Raw genomic sequence first — 22,833 nt, 5'->3', positions numbered from 1 at the left:
TCACGGTCCATTGAACGTCTGCTCTAACTTCTCCACATTATGTTTCCGCACATTCAGTATACCAAACCCCAATTAGTAGAATGAATGTAAGCAGTACCTAGAAAGCCTACCTGGAACCACAAACCTAATCAGAGCTTCAAGGAAATGTCTCCAGGACAGTTTCCAAATTTGGTCAAGTCATGACATGCTTTTGTTTATAATTTCATGCAAGTTCCAATCATACCAGTGTTGGTTGGTTCTCCCACCAAATTCATAACATCTTTCATAATGTTTTTTCCACCATATCCTTAACATCCAGTGCTATACATTTCCTTTGTTGTTTTGGCTGGAAGACCAAACTATTATTTTGTCATATTTTTGTTAGCCATTAAGGGTCAAAAGAGTTCACCACAAAACTAAAAGGCCACTGCTAGAATGGGAGAAGGTATTTGCAAATGACATTTCGGATAGAGGGTTAGTATCCAAAATCAATAAAGAACTTATCAAACTCAACACCCAAAATACGAATAATTCAGTGAAGAAATAGACAAAAGACATGAACAGACACTTTTCCAAAGAAGACATCCAGATGGCTAATAGACACATGAAAAGATGCTCAACATCACTCATCATCAGGGAAACACAAATTAAAACCACAGAGATACCACCTCACACCTGTCAGAATGGCTAAAATTAACAACTCAGGCAACAACAGAGGTTGGCGAGGATGTGGAGAAAGAGGATCTCTTTTGCACTGCGAGTGGGAATGCAAACTGGTGCAGCCCTCTGGAAAACAGTCTGGAGGTTCTTCAAAAAGTTAAAAATGGAACTACCCTATGACCCAGCAATTGCACTACTATTTATCCAAGGGATATAGGTGTGCTGTTTCAATGGGGCACATGCACCCCAATGTTTATAGCAGCACTATCAACAATAGCCAAAGTATGGAAAGAGCCCAAATGTCCATCAACAGAGGAAGGGATAAAGAAGATATCGTATATATGGTATATATACACAATGGAGTATTAATTACTCAGCAATCAAAAAGAATGAAATCTTGCTATTTGCAACAACATGGAGGAACTAGAGGGTATTACGCTAAGCGAAATTAGTCAAAGACAAGTATTGTATGACTTCACCCATATGTGGAATTTAAAATACAAAACAGATGAACATAAGGGAAGGGAAGCAAAAATCATATAAAAACAAGAAGGGGGACAAAACATAAGACACTCAAATACAGAGAACAAACTGAAGGTTGCTGGAGGGTTGTAGGTGGGGGCGGGGATGAGCTAAATGGGTAAGAGGCATTAAGGAAGACACTTTTTGGAATGAGCACTGGGTGTTATACATAGGGGATGAATCATTGGAATCTACTCTTGAAATCATTATTGCACTATATGCTAACTAACTTGGAGGTTAAATAAATAACCAAACATACATACATACATACATACATACATACATAAATACCAAAACACAAAATAAATAAGAGAAGGAGATGATACGTTTAATTCAGAACAGTGGAGTAGAAAGCTTAGGAGCTAAAGAGCTAAAATAGATCACTAAAGCTCACTGACCAAGAGAGTATAGTATGATGTGCCCAAGCTGTCACTTGCAAGAGAAAATGATCACATTCAGAGCACGGAAAACCTCTATCAATCCCAGGGTATTGTGATATACTCCTATACATGTATAATTTTTAGGGAAACTTTTTGAAAAATAACATTGTTAACAAATTAGTGCTATGTGGCAGCATTAAACAGGATGCATTATACAGCTGACCCACACTGTTCAAAGATCAATTGTAATTGATTATGAAATACTAGATTTTAATATATAATTCTATACTATTTAATATGGAATATACACCCATTAAGATTATTAGTTTCTCTTCTCCCCTGTGTAGCACAATAGTGCTGAACATATAGTCTTTAATAAATAACACCGCACTTGTTCAATGACTTATTCTCCATTGTGGCTCCATCACAAATCAACTGATGGAACTTAAGGCAATCCAGTCCTAAGATCTCAAAGCTTAGAAACATTCACCACTGCCTTTGTACATCTAAATTTGATCTGTAACTTAACGTCAATAAAGCTACAAGCCAAAATGTCCAGTAAGGCAGTAAATAAGCATTATTTGGGAGAGAAAGGGTCCTAAGGTGAACTTTATCTATGGAAAGCTCCTTAATTTGTCATACTTAAAAAAATTTTTTTTAGTCGTTTCCTCTTTGATGTCCCTCCTACCTGCCTCCCTTGCTCCCTGCCCTCCCAATTTCAGTCCCTTCTATCTACACCAAAAAAACAAGATAATGAAAAGGGACTGTTGGGGTTCTGAGCCACTTAGGCAGTTAGGGAACAGAAAGCAAAACAATCACTGGATGTAAGAGATTGAAAAGAAATCTAAAGCAGAGGTGCCTGCCTAATGAGACACTGCAAGTAGTATCAGCATAGGAGTTTACCTATATTTGTGGTTCCCAAAATTGAGGACAGAATTACTCAGGATGCCCAAGATTCATTATCTAGACATCACCTCCAAATATTGCCAGGCAATAGGCTTGGGAATTTGCATTATGGACAAACACTCCAGAGCTGGCTTTGATATGTGATCCATGCACTATACTTTGAATTGAAAAACATTTACCTTTATATATGGTATTTACATCAAAACTTACATTTCATTCCGCGGTGATGAATGGTTCCAAAAAGGTATTCTTCAAAACTGAAATGACTGACCATGTTATCAAAGAGGCAGCCTTTCGATACTGGTGAACATCCTTAGTTCACCTAATCTACTTAAGGATAGCAAATACCAAGTACTTTTAGTAATATTCAGTGCTTGATTAAAATAGGAATATTATATCTGGCTTGTTAATTCAGAGAGAAATGAAGACTTAATAGTGAGATCTACCTGAGTTCTGGCTGTCAAAAGAACTTTACCCTTCTGTTTATAGGACTATGGGTGGTAATAATCCTCAGGAATGCATCTGTGATGAGGAACAAGGGCTTACACCAGAAATTCTAAACCAGGGGCAGTTTTACTCCTAAGAAGCATTTGGCAATGTCTGGAAATATTTTATCACAACTATAAAGGAAAACGTGCTACTGGGACACTGCTAAACATCCCACAATAAACAACAAAGCTCCCTCAACCCCACAGAAAACTATCCTGATCAACAATGTCAAGGTTGAAAAACCCTGGCTTGCACTATTCAGTTGAGTACTATCAATGCCCTGTGGCCATCAGAGGGCACCACATATCAGAGAAAAAAGAAAAGACAATTATACATTTTTAAAACAAAGGCTATTTCCTTTAGGTAACACAGCCTTCAACATACTAAAAATGTGGCAGTATTTCAAAGCCATCTTTAAAGTCTAAGATGGACTAAAATCTGCCATACCAACATTTTTATCTGCGGCAGTGGTTTAACCTCTCTTCTTAGGAACCAACTAAGGAGATTTTAAATGAACAAAATACAAATGCCTAGTTGCACCCAATGTTATGGACCATCTGTGTCCCCCAAAATTTGTATGTGGAGGCTCTAATCCCCAATGTATTTGGAGACAGGACCTTTCCAAAAGAATCCCAAATGAATCTAATATACAGCTAATGCAAGAAACCATTGCTCTAACACTACAGGGCAAAAATGCTTGAAAGAATATGCTGTTCAAAAGAATTCTAAGACTACCCAAGATAAAAACTAAAAGGAGGTAATTAAGATTACCTGAGGTCATAAGGGTGGGAAGGACCCTAACTCAATAAAGCTCGTGTCCTTAGAAGAGAAAAAGATACCAGACACTGATCTCTGTGCTTGAGAGAAAAGGTCTTGTGAGGACACAGGGAGAAGGCTGTAAGCAAGCAAGAAGCCTCATCAGAAATCAGATTTCCTAGCACCTTGATCTCATACTTCTTGCATCCAGAACTATAAGAGAATAAACTTCTGTAGTAGAAACCACCCAGTCTGTGTTATTTTGTCACCCAGTGGCACTGGGTGACACTGTCACCCAGTCTGCTGTTCAAGCAGACTAATCTATCTGCAGAGATTTTATTTCAAATGACCTGAGGTATGAACCAGCATTGGTAATTTTCAATAGAATCCCAACTGAGTCTAACATACAACTAATGCCAAGAACCACTGGTCTAATACCACAGTGCAAACATGCTTGAAAGAATATGCTGGTTCAAAAGGATTCTAAGACTGCCCAAGACAAAAACTAAAAGATGCATAGAACACAACCAGTTGTTTCCTCCCACCACCTTTTAGGATCTTGAGGTAACATCATGTCACCTTCAGAATCTTCTGGCATTTCATCCATATTCTGATTTTTGTTTCTGGCAACATATATGTAAACAATGAGATATAAATTAAATTCAAAAGGTAAATAAAAGAATGACCATACTGCATCATGGATGGACCTTGAGGGCATTATGCTACATAAGTCAGAGAAAGACATACCAAAAAAATTTTAAAAAAAGGGTCAGAAGGTATACACTTCTAGTTATAAAGTAAGTCATGGAGATATACTAGACAGCATTGTGACTATAGTCAAAACTGTACTGCAAATTTTAAAGTTGCTAAGAAAACAGATCTTAAAAGTTCTCATTATAAGAAAAGTTTTGTAACTGTTTATGGTGACAGATGTTAACTAGACTTACTGTGATCGTTCTGCAATACTTGAAAAGGTCAAACCATTATGTTGTACACTTGGAACTAATATGTTACATGTCAATTATATATCAATTTAAAAAGATGAACAGATAGTGATTAAATTGGGATCAGTTACTTTTTCTACAGAAGGTGATACTCCAGGAAGAAACTAACTCCTAATTCAAGATCACCTCTTTACAGTCAAAAGTGTAACTCTACCAGAATTTTTAACCAGATTTACATGTATATAAAGTTTACTAAACCACATCATTATAAATAACACCTTAAAAAACACAGTTAATTAGGAAAACTAACATTCTTTTGAAAGAAGCATGTGCATATGCACATAAACGTTAAATGAAAATCAAGTTAAAAAACTATGTCGCACCTGGTAAAGTCTGGTGGAACAGGAGTGGTAACAAAGGACGCCATGGGCTTCCGATGAACTTGCTGAAACATCATGAGGATCTCTGAGCTCTTAGATATCAACTCACTCTTACTACAAGACCGCAGCTGTGTGAGGAAAACAATCAAATAAACAAAAGTAATATTCACTGGCATCACAAAATCCTCAATAAAGAATAAAAATAGGAATTATTTTGGTCATATTCTAGAAAAAAAATGAGATAAAAATAGAATGACTCTTTCAAAGTGGTTTTGAGAGTTAAGAATCTACAAAGGATCTAAATTATTTCCATTCTAACAGTAAAGTCACTGAGGAAATGTATTTGATTTCTTTTTTTTTTTTTTTTTTAGCATTTATTTATTATTGAGAGACAGAGACAGACAGAACATGAGCATGGGAGGGGCAGAGAGAGGGGGCGACACAGAATCCGAAGCAGGCTTCAGGCTCTGAGCTGTCAGCACAGAGCCCGGCGCAGGGCTCGAACTCACAGACCACGATATCATGACCTGAGCCGAAGTCAGACACTTAACCGACTGAGCCATCCAGGCGCCCCAAGAAATGTATTTGATTTTAATGCATTTTTCTCACCTTGCACGTTAACATAAATCCAACTATAAGCAAACACAACTGGCATAGAGAAGTTATTATATATACTAATGAACAAAACTCTATAGGTCAATAGCCATCAAACGAGGATTTCTCAAACTGCATTCCGAGAGAGAAATGTTAGGATGTAACAGACCCAGAGAAGTCTCAACTTCCATCAATTTGGAAAACACTACATTATGTAGTGCCAAAGGTTAAAAACTGAGAAATTCAACTCCGGTAAAATAAGCATAATAGTTAAAAGACTTTCTACTCCAGACAATCAATTTGAAGTCCTAATTCTGCCCCACACTAATCATATGACTTTCAGAGTCTGTTTATCTGTAAAACTGGAATCATATCTACCACTGCTTACTTCACTAGGACTGTTGTAACAAGTATGAAGCCATATGTGAGACAGCTTTATAAACTGTTACAGGCTAAACAGTGCCTCCACCAAATTCCTGTTGGGCCTAATCCCTAGTAAGTTAACTCAGAATGTTAACTATATTTGGAAATAAGGTCTTTAGAGGATACAAAGAGAAAGCAGTGTCTACAAGAGACACCTCAGGGGAAAACAAAACTTCTGACACTTTGATCTTAAGACTCCCAGTCACCAGAACTATAAGAATATAAGTTTCTATTGTTTAAGCCTCCTAGTCTGTGTTATTTTGTTAGGGATGCCCTAGCAAAGTAATACACTATCAAATGCCATACAGATGATATTCATAATACTCACTACAGTTAGGTTTATATTTTTTAAATGACAGTTGCTTATAACTCGTGAAGAATAATATGATACGATATGACTGGTATCATACGACAAATATCAAAACCTACAGCTTTTATAAAATATTTATTGAATGTGGGGCGCCTGGATGGCTCAGTCAGTTGAGCATCTGACACTTGCTTTTGGCTCAGGTCATAATCTCATGGTTCAGGGGATGGAGCCCCACACGGGGCTCTGCGCTAGCAGCAAGGAGCCTACTACGGATTTTCTCTCTCCCTTGCTCTCTGCACCTCCCCCATTCTCACTCACATGTTCTTGCTCTCAAACTTCAAAAAAATTATAAATAAATAAATATTTAATGCCTATGATGAGTGTCCTTCCTTAACCCCATTTCCTCCAAAGGTAACTCACTCAAGTTTATATCACTACCATGTGTTTCCACATGTATTACATGTTCAGCAATGTTCTGAATGTTTTTAGACTTTACATAAATACGACCAAGCTACATCACCATGTAGCCTACATTTTTCAGTTAACATTGCTTCTGAGATTTGTTTATTGGTATCTATAGAGCTACTCATCTCAGCAGTTTTAAAGAATATCATTGCATGAATATGTTATTTTTCTCTGTCAATGAACATTCAGGTTGATTCCCATTCTTCATTATTAAAACTCTGGAGAGAAGACCCTTGTGCAGTTCCTTGTACACATATGCAGGTTTCTCTAGGATTTGAATTACTGGTTGAAGCATACGACAACTTTAGCAGATATTAGCAAACTGCTCTCCAACATAGTTTACATAAGTACTACACAAGTTCCCACTGCTGTATATTGTCAACATTTACATTTTTACCTATTAATTTCTGCCAACTAATGGGTGTAAAATGGCATTTTGTTGTGGTTTTAGTTTATATTTACCAGACTAGCAATGAAACTTCACATTTACTGGTCTCTGTACACTTCTGTAAACTATCTGTTCATCTGCCTTGCCTACTTTTTGAGATTGCTTTAGTTATTTAGAATTAAACTGTATTTCTTTATAAATTCTGGATAGCAATTCCTGTTCAGGTTAGGAGTAACAAGTATCTTTTCCAAGTCTATGGCCTGTCATCCAAGTTGTTGAATTTCTTTTTTTAAAGTTTGAATTTTAATGCATTCAAATCTTTCTATTTTGTACCTACTGTACCTTAAGAAATCTTCCTCTATCCCACATCAAAGGTATTCTCCTCTAAACTCCTCTAAAAATAATCAAATTTTGCTACTGATGTTTAGGTCTTTAGTCCACCTGGAACTAAGTCTTGTGTATAAAATGAAGATCAAATTTTATTTCCCACATGTACAAATGCCAATATTTGTTGAAAGGCCCATCCTTCTCCATTTCTGTCATGTAATGTATCAAGTCTCCACACATACCTGGGGTTCTGTTTCTGGGCTTTTTATTCTGTTATCTTCTCGAACTGTCCTTGTGCTGAAACTTGTGTCATAATTACTATGTTTTCACATTATGTCTTGATATATGACAGGAATTTTAACTTATTTTTTTAATCTAAGACTATGCTGGCTATATGGGGCCCCTTGCTCTTTCACATTAATATTGGAATTTTACCAAATTCTTAGAAAATTTATGTTGAAATAAAGGCTGAATTGCACTTGTAGAATGGTATCATTAGCACCTTTATAACACTGAATCTTCCCCTGCGTAAATACACCATATTCCATAAAATGTAGTAGGCTATAAATTATTAAACATTAACTATTTCATGTGCTAATATGAAAAAAAATCTTCGCTAAATTATGGCTGTATTAACTGTTAAGACACATCCCATTTCAAATTTAATTTTTTTTAATGTTTATTTTTGAGAGAGAGATGAAGAGAGAGTGCAAACGCGCGAGTGGGGGAGAGGCAGAGAGAAAGAGAGAGACACAGAATCTGAAGCAGGCTCCAGGCTCTGAGCTGTCAGCACAAAGCCCCATGCCAGGCTTGAACCCACGAACCGCAAGATCATGACTTGAGCCAAAGTTGGACACTTAACTGACTGGGCCACCCAGGCGCCCAAGACATATCCCATATCAAAATAGCATAATATACATCTGAGAATCAATGAGATACAGGATGTTTCTTCATTCAACTCTAGTGTTTACAAAGGTCTCCAACACTTTTTATTAGATTTATTCAAAATCCTTAGTTTTTGTTATATTATGAACAGGATTATTTTCTGAGCTGTTAGCACAGAGCCTGATGCGGGGCTCGAACTCATGAACTGTGAGATCATGACCTGAACCAAAGTCAGTTGCTTAACCGACTAAGTCACCCAGTCGCCCCAAACAGGATTATTTTCAATTAAGTTTTCTAGCCGATTATTTCCGATATTTGATTTCTGTCTTGATAAGCTCACTAAAAAGGTGTAAGTTACATACTTTCTACATAGATAACCATATCCTCTACAAATAACCAATTTTATATCTTCCTTTTAATATCTTTCTACCACATTTATTGTCTTGAGGCCCCTGAGTGGCTCATTATGAACAAATGAGTTAAGCCTGCTTCAGAGTCTGCCTCCCTCTCTCTCTGCCCCAACCCTGCTCACACTCTCTCTCTCTCTCAAAAGTAAACATTAAAAAAAATTTTTTAAATTTATATATATATATAGTTGTACCATATTTACTGTTTTAATTTAATACACAGGAGTAGCACACTCAGAAGTGAAACGACAATAGGAAGCAACCCTGGATTCTTTATCAGAGCTTCACAATTTTTACCATTTAGACTGTTTCCTATAAAATAAAGTTAAATGTATAGGTGCCTGGGTAGCTCAGTTGGTTAAGTGTCCGATTTCAGGTCAGGTCATGAATTCGCGGTTCATGGGTTCAAGCCCCGCATCAGGCTCTGTGCTGACAGCTCGGAGCCTGGAGCCTGTTTTAGATTCCATGTCTCTCTCTCTCTCACTCTGTTCCTCCCCTGCTTGAGCTCTCTCTCTCTCTCAAAAATAAAGATTAAAAGAATAAAATAAATTTAATGTAGTTCCCTTTTATTTTTTTAATGTTTATTTATTTTTGAGAGAGACAGAGCGAGTGGGGACATGCAGAGAGAGAGCGAGACACAGAATTCGAAGCAGTCTCGAGACTCCAAGCTGTCAGGACAGAGCCTGATGCAGGGCTCAAACTTGTTCCTTTTTAGTCTTAGTTTGCTAAGTAATTTAGCCATGAATGAGGACCAAATATAATAATGTTACTTTAAAAATTAATATTATCCTGTTCATTTTTATTTAAATGTTCATATAGTTTTGCTCTGTAATCTCTTGAGTTTATATAATCAAGAAGATTTTTCTGATAGTGAAACATTGCTTTCATTCCTTTGAGTAACCCTACTTGACCTGGCTTTTTCGTTCTTTATTATGATTTTATTTTTTAGTAATCTCTACATCCAACCTGGGACTTGAACTCAAAATCCTGAGATCAACTGTCGCATACTCCACTGAGCCATCCCACTGGTCTTGCGCTCATTTGTTTTTGTACGTATCCTACTGATTTTTAACTGCCAGTATATATTTAAGATTTTGGCATTTATGTTAAAATAAAATTGAGCTTTGGGGTGCCTGAGTGGCTCAGTCAGTTAAGCATCTGACTTCAGCTCAGGTCATGATCTCACAGTTCATGAGTTCGAGCCCTGCCTCAAGCTCTGCGCTGACAGCACCAAGCCAGCTTGGGTTTCTCTCTCTCTCTCCCTCTCTATCCCTCCCCCATGTTCTCTCTCTCAAGTAAATAAACTTTAAAAATAAAATATTGAGCTTTAATTTTCTTACATTGTTCTTATGACAACTGGTTATTAATATTAGTGTTATACAGTCTTGAATGAGATCTAGTACTTTGGTATGCTCTAAGAAAAAATTACTTGATAGGCAAAAGACATCTAAAAATTTGGTAAAAATTTTCCATTAGTCTGAATTTGATGTCTTTAGAAGGAGACTTATCAACAATATAATTTACTTAATGTTTCTTGTTTAAGTTATATACTTTCTTAAGTGACTCTACACAATTACAATTTTCTAAAAATTATCCTCGTCATGTAGATTCTACCTCAATAATGTTGCTCATATTTGTAAAGCACACAGAACACTGGCATAAATATTTACTTTTAAAAATGATTATTATTTAAATTTCTACTGCATCTGTAGTTATATCCCAATTCTTCTTCCCAATACAATACTGAACACTTCCTTCATTTTTCTTGATAACCATGCTAGAATTATCTTCTATTTAATGCATGCTTTTCAAAGATCCAATATTGGGTATGCTGATACTCCCAACTATTTCATGGCTCTCTTTTTTGTGAATTACATCACTATCTTCATGATTTCTTTCCATTTTATGCTTCTACACTATTGTTCCTTTATTAGCCTCTTTAGTTGAACACCATTCATTCATAATTTTCTTAAATTGCACTTTAGACTATGTCTTCTTCTAAATATCCATTAGCGAAGTCTGGTATTTTAATAATTTATCATTTTTTTATTTTCTTAGAAATTTTCTTAAATGTTTATTTGAGAGAGAGCAAGCGAGCCCACATGCAGGGGTGGGGTAGAGGGTAGGAGGGGACAGAGGATCTGAAGCTGGCTCTGTGCTGACAGCAGAGAGAGCGATGTGGGGCTCAAACTCATAAACCATGAGGTCATGACCTGAGCCAAAGTCAGACTCAATTGACTGAGCCACCCAGGCACCCCAATAATTTATCATTTCAATTGCAATTCCTCTTAAGCTCAAGAACAATGTAGATATTTAAAATATTTCAATTTATATTTGAATACATATGATTTTTAAAATAATGTTGGTTTTTGATGTCTACCTTAACTATACTGTGGTCACAGAACATGTTCTTTACATAAGTTTCTGAAATTTCTTCAGACTTCTATATAACTAAGTACTTGGCTAGGTATTGAAACTTTTTTTTCTTAAGTTTATTTATTTATTTTGAGAGAGACAGAAACAGGCAGAGAGAGACACACAATCCCAAGGAGGCTCCACACTGTCACTGCAGAGCCCGATGTGGGGCTTGAACCCACAAAATTGTGAGATCATGACCTTGGCCAAAACCAAGAGTTGGACAGACAAGCCACCCAGGCACTGCAAAATGATTTTTTAAATACTGGGTTTGCAAATAATTTTGTAAACTCCTTTTTATGGATTTTTAAAAAATGTTTATTTATTTATTTTGAGAGAGAGAGAGAGAGAGAGCACGTGCACATGGGTGGGGGGGGGGGTGGGGAGCAGAGACAGGGAGAGAGAGAATCCCAAGCAGGCTCTGTGCTGTCAGTGCAGAGCCCAATGAGGGGCTTGATCCCATGAACCGTGAGATCATGACCTGAGCTGAAATCAAGAGTCAGACAATTAAACAACTGAACCACCCAGGCACCCTGGAGCAGTTTCATATGAACTGAAACAGAGCATGTATTCTTCATTTGGGGATGCAGGGCTCCCTATATACCTTTTATTTTTTTTCCACATACCTTTTAGATAAAGCATCTTTATTTTTTTTCAAATATCCTGTATTCTTACAAACTTCTTTTAGTTGGTGCTATCAGTTTATTAAGTATTTAAAAACTCACTATAGTGATTTTATCAAAATCATTTAATTCTCTGCTTTCTACATTCTGAGTTTATCCTAGAATACGAAATCATAACTGTCCTATCTTCATACTCTTTTTTAAAAATTTTTTAGGTTTTATTTATTTTTGAGAGAGAGAGACAGAGCATAAGTGGGGGAAGGGCAGAGAGAGAGGGAGACACAGAATCCAAAGCAGACTCCAGGAACTGAGCTGTCAGCACAGAGCCTGATGTGTGGCTCAAACCCATAAACCATGAGATCATGACCTGAGCCGAAGTCGGATGCTTAACCAACTGAGCTATTCAGGTGCCCCTCTTCTTATTCTTAAGGTAGACAGTTCCCTCTTTGTCAGTAGTCCTTTTTATCACTAGTAATGTTTTTTTCCCCATTTTAAATTCCTCACCATTCTCTAGATCTATCTCTTATTAAGTAGATCATTGTGTGATTTTTTTAATTCAAATTAATCCATTTATTTTTTTATTACTGATATTAGTGTCATTCACTGACAATAATACTCAAAATCCAGAAAAAATTACTCAATTCAAGCCCTGTATTGAGCTTCATGCTGAGCATGGAGCCTGAGCCTACTTAAAAAAAAAAAAAAAAAAAAAAGTCGAAGATTGTTCAATCAGATTAAAACATTAGACCCAACTGCATGCAGCCTTTAAGACAGAGACTTTAAATATTTAAAAACAAATATATTAAAAATAAAAAGACAGAATAAGATATGTCATGGTAACATGAGTTAAAAGGAAGATGATGTGGCTTTCTTAAATAGATTTCAAAGCAAAAAATTTATGATAAAGTCATTTCAGGGATGCCTTCAGGGTGGCTCAGTCAGTTAAGCATCTGACCCTTGATTTAGGTTCAGGTCATGATCTCATGGTTCATGAGATCAAGCCCATGTCCGGCTCTGGGCTGACAGTGCAGAGCCTGCTTGGATTCCCTTTCTCTCTCCCTCTCTCTCTCCATCTCTCTCTTTCAAATAAATAAACTAAAGGGGCGCCTGGGTGGCTCAGTCGGTTAAGCGTCCGACTTCGGCTCAGGTCATGATCTCGCAGTCTGTGGGTTCGAGCCCCGCGTCGGGCTCTGTGCTGACAGCTCAGAGCCTGGAGCCTGTTTCAGATTCTGTGTCTCCCTCTCTCTCTGCCCCTCCCCTGTTCATGCTCTGTCTCTCTCTGTCTCAAAAATAAATAAACGTTAAAAAAAATTAAAAAAAAAAAAAAAAAAAAACAAATAAACTAAAAAAAAAAAAAAAAAAAAAAAGGCATTTTACAGTGATGTTGGAAACAATTAAGAGGATGTAACAATCCTAGGCATTTAGGGTCTTAATAGTATGGCTTCAAAATACATGAAGCAAAAACCGACTGAACTGCCAGAAGAAAAGACAAATAAATACACAATTATTGCTGAAAATGTCAACAACCCTCTCTCAATAATCAAACAGGTAGAAAGAAAATCTACAATATAGTAGACTTGAACAACATCACCAACCAACCTGATCTCAAGACACTGCAATCAGAAAAAAACCAAACATTTGGAAACTAACTAACATGGCTCAAAGAATAACTCACAAAGGAAGAAAATATTTTGAACAGAAATGTCTCAGATTACTAACCCCAGGTTCCATCTTAAGATTTCAGAAAAAGAGCAAATTAAACTCAAACTAAGCAAAAGAAAGAAAACAATTAGATCAAAACAAAGATCAAGGAAATAGAAAACAAAGACAACAAAGAAAAACAAAAAGCCAGGTTCTTTGAAACATCAGGAAAAATAGATATCCTCTAGCCAAACTGATCAGGCAAAAAAGACACAAACTACCAATACCAGGAAAAAGAGAGGTAATATCACTGCATTCTACAAATTTAAAAGGATAACAAGAGGGGGTGCCTGGGTGGTTCTGTCAGGTGGATAGCCGACTCTTGATTTCTGCTCAGGTCATGATCTCAGGGTCGAGGGATAGGGGCCCATGTCACGCTCTATCCACGCTGAGCATGGGGTCTGCATAAGATTCTCTCTCTACCTCTAGCCCTCTCCCCTGCTCATGAGCTCTAAAATAAAAACAAATTAAAAAAAAAAAAAAAGGATAAGTGAATATTAAGAACTATGTGCCAATAAATCTGGCAAACTCAAATGAAATAATTCCTTAAAGACCGAAACCACCAAAGCCTACTCAAGAAATAAGTAATATAAACTGCTCTATGTCTATTAAAGGAATTGAATTTGTAGTTGAAAACCACTCCACAAAGAAGGCCCCGGGGTGGTGGTGGGAGGAGTGAGCGGGGAGGGTTGGCGGGAAGTGGGTGCGGGGAGACAAACCCAATAAAAAAAAGAAAACAAGGACCAAATGTCTTCACTGGTGAATTCTATCAAACTTCTAAAGGAACACTAACTCTACAGAACTTATTCCAGAAAACTGAAGAGGGCATACTTTAAAATTCTTTGACCATCATTACTCTAATAACAATACCAGACAAGATACTCTGAGAAAAGAAAACTATCATCTAGTATCTCTGAGGCATGAAAATGCAAAAATTATACACAAAATCTTTTCTAATCAAATCCAATAATTCATTAAAAGGACAGTACATTGACCAAACCAAGGTTTTTAACCCAGAAGTACAAAGTTCATTTAATACTAAAAATAGTAATAATCCATATTAAGAAAAAGGAAAACCATATAAACTTTGATACATGTAGAAAAAGAATTTGACAAAATCCAACATTCATTCCTAATGAAAATTCTCATCAAATAGGAACAGAATTCCAAAACCTGATAAAGAATATCTACATTAAACATTCAGCTAACATCATACTTAAATCAACATTATACTAGAAGTTCTGGTCAGTAAAATCCTGACAGGAACTACATAAAAAGCAGATCAAAAAGAAAATTGTGTGTATTCAGAGATAACAGGATTATCTGCAGGCAAACCCAGAAATCTACAAAATAGTTACTAGAACTAAACTAAATCTAGCAAGACTGAAGCATACAAGACCAATATACAGGGGCGCCTGAGTGGCTCAGTCAGTTGAGCAGCCAACTTCAGCTCAGGTCATGATCTCAGGGTTCGTGAGTTCGAGCCCCTCATCAGGCTCAGTGCTGACAGCTCAGAGCCTGGAGCCTGCTTCCGATTCTGTGTTTCCCTCTCTCTCTGCTCCTCCCCCACTCACAATGTGTCTCCCTCTGTCTCTCAAAAATAAATAAACGTTAAAAAAAAAAAAAAAGACTAATATACAAAAACCAACTGTATAAGCACAAAAAATCAGAAATGAAAAATTTTTTAAAACACTATTTACTATAACATTAAGAATTCTGAAATACTGAATAAATCAGACATAAGATGTGAAAAACTTCTATCCTGAAAACTACAAAACACTGCTGAGAGAAATTATAAAAGACCTAAATAAAGAGTCTTCATGAACAAAGATTCAATATTAAGATGTCACATCTACCTAAACTAATTTATAGATCCAACGCAATTTAAATAAAACCCCAAAACTCTTTGTGCTAGAAGTTAACAAGCTGATGGGGCACCTGGGTGGCTCAGCTGGTTGAACATCTGACTCTTGATCTCGGCTCAGGATGTGATCTCATGGTTCTCAGGATCAAGCCCTGAGTTAGACTTCCCACTGTTGTCACAGATTGGGATTGGGATTCTCTCCGTCCCTCTCTCCCTGCCTCTCCCCGGCTCGCACATGTGGGCTCTCTTTTTCTCTAAAAATAAATAATAAACATAACGCATTCTCTCTCAAAATAAATAAACAATAATAAAAAAAGAAATTAATAAGCTGATGCTAAAATTCATATAGAAATGCAAAGGACCTGGAATAGCTAAAACAACTCTAAAAAAGAGAAGAGTGAAGTTGGAGAGTTAACACTTTTATTATAAAGCTGCAGTAATGATGGGAATGCAAGCTGGTGCAGCCACTGTTGAAAACAGTATGGAGATTTCCTCAAAAAACTAAAAATAGAACTACCCTACAACCCAGCAATTGCACTAGTAGGTATTTATCCAAGGGATACAGGTATGCTGTTTCCAAGGGACACATGCACCCCAATGTTTATAGCAGCACTATCAACAAGAGCCAAAGTATGAAAAGAGCCCTAATGTCCATCGATGGATGGATGGATAAAGATGTGGTGTATATATACATATACAATGGAGTATTACTCGACAATCAAAAAGAATGAAGTCTTGCCATTTGCAGCTTCATGGATGAACTGGAGGGTATTATGCTAAGTGAAATTAGTCAGAGAAAGACAAGTATCATATGACTTCACTCATATGAGGACTTTAAGAGACAAAACAGATGAACATAAGGGAAGGGAAACAAAAATAATATAAAAACAGGGAGAGGGACAAAACATAAGAGACTCATAAATATGGAGAACAAACAGGGTTACAGGAGGGGTTGTGGGAAGGGGGATGGGCTAAATGGGTAAGGGGCACTAAGGAATCTATTCCTGAAATCATGGTTGAACTAATTTGGATGGAAATTTTTAAAAAAATAAATAAAATTAAAAATTAAAAAAAAATAGTGATAACTACTTAGCAAGTAATTACCATACGCCAGGCATTTATATTCTCATTCAATCCCTATAGCCATTCTAATAATTAGATATTATTGTGACTGGTTTATGGAGAGGGAAACTGAATTAAACAGTTTGCCCATGGCTGCACACATGCATTGTCCTGGTCTCTGAAGTACACACTACTAAACTGTATTCTTCTTAAGCCTAAGTAAAGATTGAGCATACAGGACTGGAGACAGCCTCTTCCCATTTATTTTCTCGATTGTAAATGTGTTAAGTGCATGGGGTCCTTGGATGGAGGGGGAATTAGAGAAAATAAAAAAATCTCTTCTTCAGATAGCCCAAGATACTAGTTTCCTAGAAAGAAATAAGGAGAAAGCAGATACTAAAGGAAACATAAAATATCTATATAGCTTTTTTTCCCCAGGTGAGCAAAGTTTACAGAAGAAATATACTCTAGTTAAAAACTGGACAGAGAAATGTATAAAATAATCCCACCAGAGAAGATAGCTATTAATAGTTTGTGTATACTTTCCGGGATTTCTCCCACATATAATTCTTTTAAAATAAGATCATTATAGGGGTACCTCGGTGGCTCAGTCGGTTAAGCATCCAACTTCAGCTCAGGCCATGATCTCATAGTTCGTGAGTTTGAGCCCCACATCGGGCTCTGTGCTAACAGCTCAGAGCCTGGAGCCTGCTTCAGATTCTGTGCCTTCCTCTCTCTCTGCCCCTCCCCCGCGCAGACTCACTCTCTCTCTCTCTCTCAAAAATAAACATTAAAACAAAATTTTAAATAAGATCATTAGGTACACACACACTTTTCATCTAATAATATGTTACATAAATTTTTTAATGTCTTTATTTTTTCCTGGGAGTTCTTGGTGTTACATTGTCTGAATCTACAATTTATCTAATATTTCTATTGATTTGGACATTTAAATTAGTTTTAAATTTTTCATTATAACAAATATTCTACAATAAACATTTTTATGTAAACATTTTTCAATGTGTATAAAATAAATGTAGAAGTGCAACTGTGCAAGTCAAAGGAAAGGCATATTTAAATTTTTAAGGACTAATGTCAAATACCCTGTGTTTTCTATTTCTGACCCATCACTGTACAAAAGTGTCTATTCCCTTCATATTTTTGCCAATACTGGGTATTATTAATCTTTTTAACATTTGCCAGTGTGATGAGTGAATTGTATCTTATTATTTTTTATTTAACTGTTAAGTTACTAAGCACCTTTTCATTTGTTTATTTGGCCACTTATATTTTTTCTGTGAATTCCCAATTCTATCTTCTTTTTCTAATGGTAATTTAATAATTTTCTTATTAATTTTGATGAAGTTCACAGATATTAGGGATATTTTAGCATTTGTCTACTATATATATATTACAAATTTGGTTTCCTAATTTGTCTTTTGACAAATTTTTCTTCTCCTCCTCCTCCTCCTCCTCCTGCTCTTTCTTCCTCCATTTCTTTCTCCTCCTTCTCCTCTTATCTCTTTCTGTCACGCTCTCTGCCATATAGATGTTTATAATTCTTTTGCCAAAGGTTTATGACCTTTGGACTTCAGGTATTTATTAGAAAGCCATTTGATAGTCCCAAGAGTATACAAATATCAATTCATGTTTTCTTCTAGTACTTTAATTTTTTTTCATAATCAAATATTTGATCTAAGTTGATTTCATTCAAATTTAGTTAGGAATCTAGGTTTTCATGTAAAATCATCTGCTTTAAAATGTCTGTTTTAAAAATATATGTGTTAACATAGGAGTCAAATAAAACAACCTTGGTGACCAGATTTGGCCATAGAATGACAAAAAAATAAATAAATAAAGCGACAGTAATGAAAAATAGTGTGGTATTGGCATAAAAATAAATCAGTGGAACAGAACAGAGTCTAAAAATAGACCAATGTATATATGGACAACTAGTTTTTTAAAAAGATACAAGGACAATTCAGTGCAGAAAGGCTGGTCTTCAACAAATGGTGCTAGAAAAAACAGCCATAAACAAATAACAAAAGCAAAAAACTACATTGGATCCACACCTCACATTAAAAAAACACAATAGCGTGCCTGGATGGCTCAGTTGGTTAAGCGTCCAACTCTTGGTTTCCGTTCAGGTGATAATCTCATGGTTCATGAGATCGAGACCCATGTCGGGCTCTGCACTGACAGTGTGGAGCCTACTTGGGATTCCCTCTCTTCCTCTCAGGGAGTCCCTGCCTTTCTCTCAAAATAAATAAACATTAAAAAAAATAATAATAACATAAAATTCAAAGACAACCATAAACCTAAATATAAAACCAAAAACTACAAAACCTCTGCAAGAAAACATTAAGAAAAACTTTTTGCAATGCTGCATTAGGTAAAAATTTCTTAGCTATGACCTCAAAAGACACTTCAATAAAGAAGATAAAGGGATGGCAAGTAAGTTCACGAAAGGATGCTTAACAACATTAGTTATAAGACAAATGCAAACTAAAGCCATAATAAATAATTTTTAAAGCCTGTGGATAGATTTTATTAAATTTCATTTATTATTTCATCACCTGGTGCTCTACCTCCTGAAGTAGGGATTCCAACAGCTCTGTTTCTTGTGTTAGAGAGGTCTTCTGACCTATTTAAAAACAGCAAAACACCAACACTGGTTTAAGAATAAAATTAACTTTCACTGAACATAGTCAATAACAAAGAATCAATTTCAATTATGTGAAACTTCACTATAGCTACCCTAAAAAATTTCACCAGAACTTTATTTTATTTATTTATTTATTTATTTTTAATTTTTTTTTAACATTTATTTATTTTTGAGACAGAGAGAGACAGAGCATGAACGGGCGAGGGGCAGAGAGCGAGGGAGACATAGAATCGGAAGCAGGCTCCAGGCTCTGAGCCATCAGCCCAGAGCCTGACGCGGGGCTCGAACTCACGGACTGCGAGATCGTGACCTGAGCTGAAGTCGGACGCTCAACCGACTGAGCCACCCAGGCGCCCCTCACCAGAACTTTAAAAGGTTCCATTTAGGGGTACCTGGGTGACTCAGTTGGTTGAGCGTCTCACTCTTGATTCTGGCTCACGTCATGATCTCACAGTTGTAGGAACAAGTCCTGCATTGGGCTCTGCACTAATAGTGCGGAGCCTGCTTGGGCTTCTCTCTCCCTCTCCCTCTGCCCCTCCCCTGCTCGTGCACATACTCTCTAAAATAAGTAAACATTTAAAAAAAAAAAAAAAGAAAAAGGTTCAATCTAATATTGTAGTAGCTTTGACAAGGGGATTTCAGAATCAACCATAACTATAGTTCTAGACAAACTGCAATTAAGGTCAATTAAATTCATAAAAGAATACATAATACTATACTCTGGAAAGACATTAAGGTTATTGTTTCTTCTAAAGGAATATAAAAGATCTAGCAAAGTAAATTTTTTACTCAATCAACTCTTCTGAAGTAATTCCCCCCTGCAAAATTTAACTGTGGCTTAAAAAGAAGAATATAGTTAAGTTGGCCAGATGTTACATTACATGTCAGCAAGAGATATGTTCTTTAAACATAAAAACCTGTGAAAACAAAAAACAATGCCCAGACAGGAACAGTCTTAAGAAGCTGGAAACACACAAGAATAAATGAATTATCATTATAGAATTACTATTAAAAAAGTAGGAAAAAAAAAAGAAAAAACTTTAAAAAAAGGTAGAAATAAAAAAGAAAAAGAAGAAACCACTTTACATGTTGGGGGGAAAAAAAAAGATGATGAAAGGCAGGCATGCTTGCCAAATCAGGCCATTTCTAGAAGCATACATACCCAAGAGGTTAGCAGGAGTTATATTAATTAGGTATAATATTATTTGATAAAGGGACATTTAATAAGTGGAACTTTTATTTTTGAAACCAATCTTTTCCTCCCTAGCCTATTTGATTCTTTCTAGATTGGTTCAAAGCATCAAATATCCCAACAGCATAGAAAACCACTCACCCATTAGTGTTATAAGCTTATTCTTCAGCTGTGTGTCTAATCGTGCAATCATCATCTCCACTGCATTCCTAATTTCCCGAACACGCTCATCTTTTGCATTTCGTACAGCTTCTACATTTCTTTCCTAGAAGGTGAACAAGTAAAAAAAATTTGAAGAATTTTTAAAATAGAAGCAAACATACATTAATGCAATCACTGCAATTATTCTTAAAGTCAGTTGATTTCCTCTTTTATGTAAGCCAATAATATTTTTTTAAAAATGTTCATTTAATTTTGACAAAATACAACATACTTTCCTGATAAAAATCCTCAAGAAAGTAGAGACAGAATGAACATACCTCGAGATCATAAAGGCCATATATGAAAAACCCACAATTAATACCATCCTTGAGAAAAACAGACCTTTCCCCCAAAGTTCAGGAACACGACAGGGATATCCACTCTCACCAGTGTTATTCAACATAGTGTTAGATAGCCTCAGCAATCAAACAACAAAAAGAAATAAAAGGCATCCAAATCTGCAAGGAGGAAGTCAAACTCTCACACTTCACAGACAACATGACTGGAACACCCAAAAGACTCTACCAAAAAACTGCTAAAACTGACCCATGAATTCAGCAAAGTTGCAGGATATAAAATCAATGTACACAAATCGGCTGCATTTCTATACACCAATAATGAAGCAGCAGAAAGAGAAATCAAGGAATCAATCCCATTTACAATTGCACCAAAAACCATAAAATACATAGGAATAAACCTAACCAAAGTGAAAGATCTATGCACTAAAAAGTACAGAGAGTTTATGAAAGAAATTGAAGACACAAAGAAATGGAAAAACATTCCATGCTCATGGATTGGAAGAACAAATATTGTTAAAATGTCGACACTACCCAAAGCAATCTACATATTCAATGCAATCCCTATCAAATTAATACCAGCATTATTCACAGAGCTAGAACAAATAATTCTAAAATTTGTATGGAACCAGAAAAGACCCTGAATAGCCAAAGTAATGTAGAAAAAGAAAACCAGGGGCGCCTGAGTGACTCAGGTGGTTAAGCATCTGGCCCCTGATTTCAGCTTAGGACATATCTCACGATTTGTGGGTTCAAGCCCCACATCCACATCGGGCATGGATGGCATGTATCCTGCTTGGGATTCTCTCTGCCCCTCCCCTGCTCATGCTCTCTCTCAAAATAAATAAACTTAAAAAGAAAAAATTAAAACAAAAAAAATTAAAAAGAAAAAAAAGAAAAGAGAACCAAAGCTGGAGGCATCCCAATTCCAGACCTCAAGCTATATTACAAAGCTGTAATCATCAAGACAGTACGGTACTGGCACAAAAACAGACACACAGATCAGTGAACAGAATAGAGAACCCAGAAATGGACCCATAGGCCAACTAATCTTTGACAAAGTAGTAAAGAATATCCAATGGAAAGAAGTCTCTTCAGCAAAGGTATTGGGAAAACTGGATAGCAACATGCAGAAGAATAAACCTGGACCAATTTCTTACACCATACACAAAAATAAACTAAAAATGGATTAAAGACCTAAACGTAAGACAAGAAGCCATTAAAATCCTAGAGAAGGCAGGCAGCAACCTCTTTGACCTTGGCCATAGCAACTTCTTACTAGTCACATCTTTAGAATCAAGGGAAACAAAAGCAAAAGTGAACTATTGGGACTTCATCAAGATAAAAAGCTTCTGCACAGTGAAGGAAACAACCAAAAAAACTAAAAGGCAGCCTACAAAATGGGAGAAGATATTTGCAAATGACACATCTGATAAAGAGTATCCAAAACCCATGAAGAACTCAATACCCAAAAAACAAATAATCTACTGAAGAAATGGGCAAAAGACATGAATAGACACTTTTCCAAATAAGTGGCTAACATCCAGATGGCTAACAGACACATGAAAAGATGTTCAACATCACGTACCATCAGGGAAATACAAATCATAACCACAATGAGATACCACCTCACACTGGTCAGAGTGGCTAAAATGAACAATTCAGGCAACAAAGATGTTGGCGAGGATGTGGAGAAAGGGGAACCCTTTTGCACTGTTGGGAATGCAAACTGGTGCAGCCACTCTGGAAAACAGTATGGACGTTCCTCAAAAAATTAAAAATGTGGTGTATGTGTGTATATACACACATATATATAACAATGGAATATTGCTCAATGATGAAAAAGAATGAAATCTTGCCATTTGCAACAACATGGGTGGAAATGGAGGGTATTATGCTAAGCAAAATAAGTCAGTCAGAGAAAGACAAATACCATATGATTTCACTCATATGTGCAATTTAAGAAACAAAAAAGGGAAAGTGAAGAAAAATAAGATAA

The 22,833-nt window shown here is 36.2% G+C and overlaps 1 protein-coding gene across 9 annotated transcripts in view; it reads right to left on the bottom strand.

Annotated features, from left to right (window-relative positions):
• Positions 1-22,833, bottom strand: part of TRIM37 (tripartite motif containing 37) — a 146,058-nt gene that overhangs the window by 99,156 nt on the left and 24,069 nt on the right. For all 9 annotated transcript variants that reach the window (XM_042915290.1, XM_042915298.1, XM_042915292.1 and 6 more), the window contains exons 7-9: positions 20,479-20,602; positions 19,057-19,124; positions 5,020-5,144 (exon numbers count right to left, since the gene is read on the bottom strand). In XM_042915290.1, the coding sequence (XP_042771224.1) occupies positions 5,020-5,144; positions 19,057-19,124; positions 20,479-20,602 (317 nt within the window). The remainder of the gene's footprint in view (positions 1-5,019; positions 5,145-19,056; positions 19,125-20,478; positions 20,603-22,833) is intronic.

Source organism: Panthera leo, chromosome E1, assembly GCF_018350215.1.
Source record: "Panthera leo isolate Ple1 chromosome E1, P.leo_Ple1_pat1.1, whole genome shotgun sequence".
Lineage (NCBI taxonomy): Eukaryota > Metazoa > Chordata > Mammalia > Carnivora > Felidae > Panthera > Panthera leo.
Note: the sequence above shows the minus strand (reverse complement) of the source record. Positions and strands in the feature narration are given on the sequence as shown.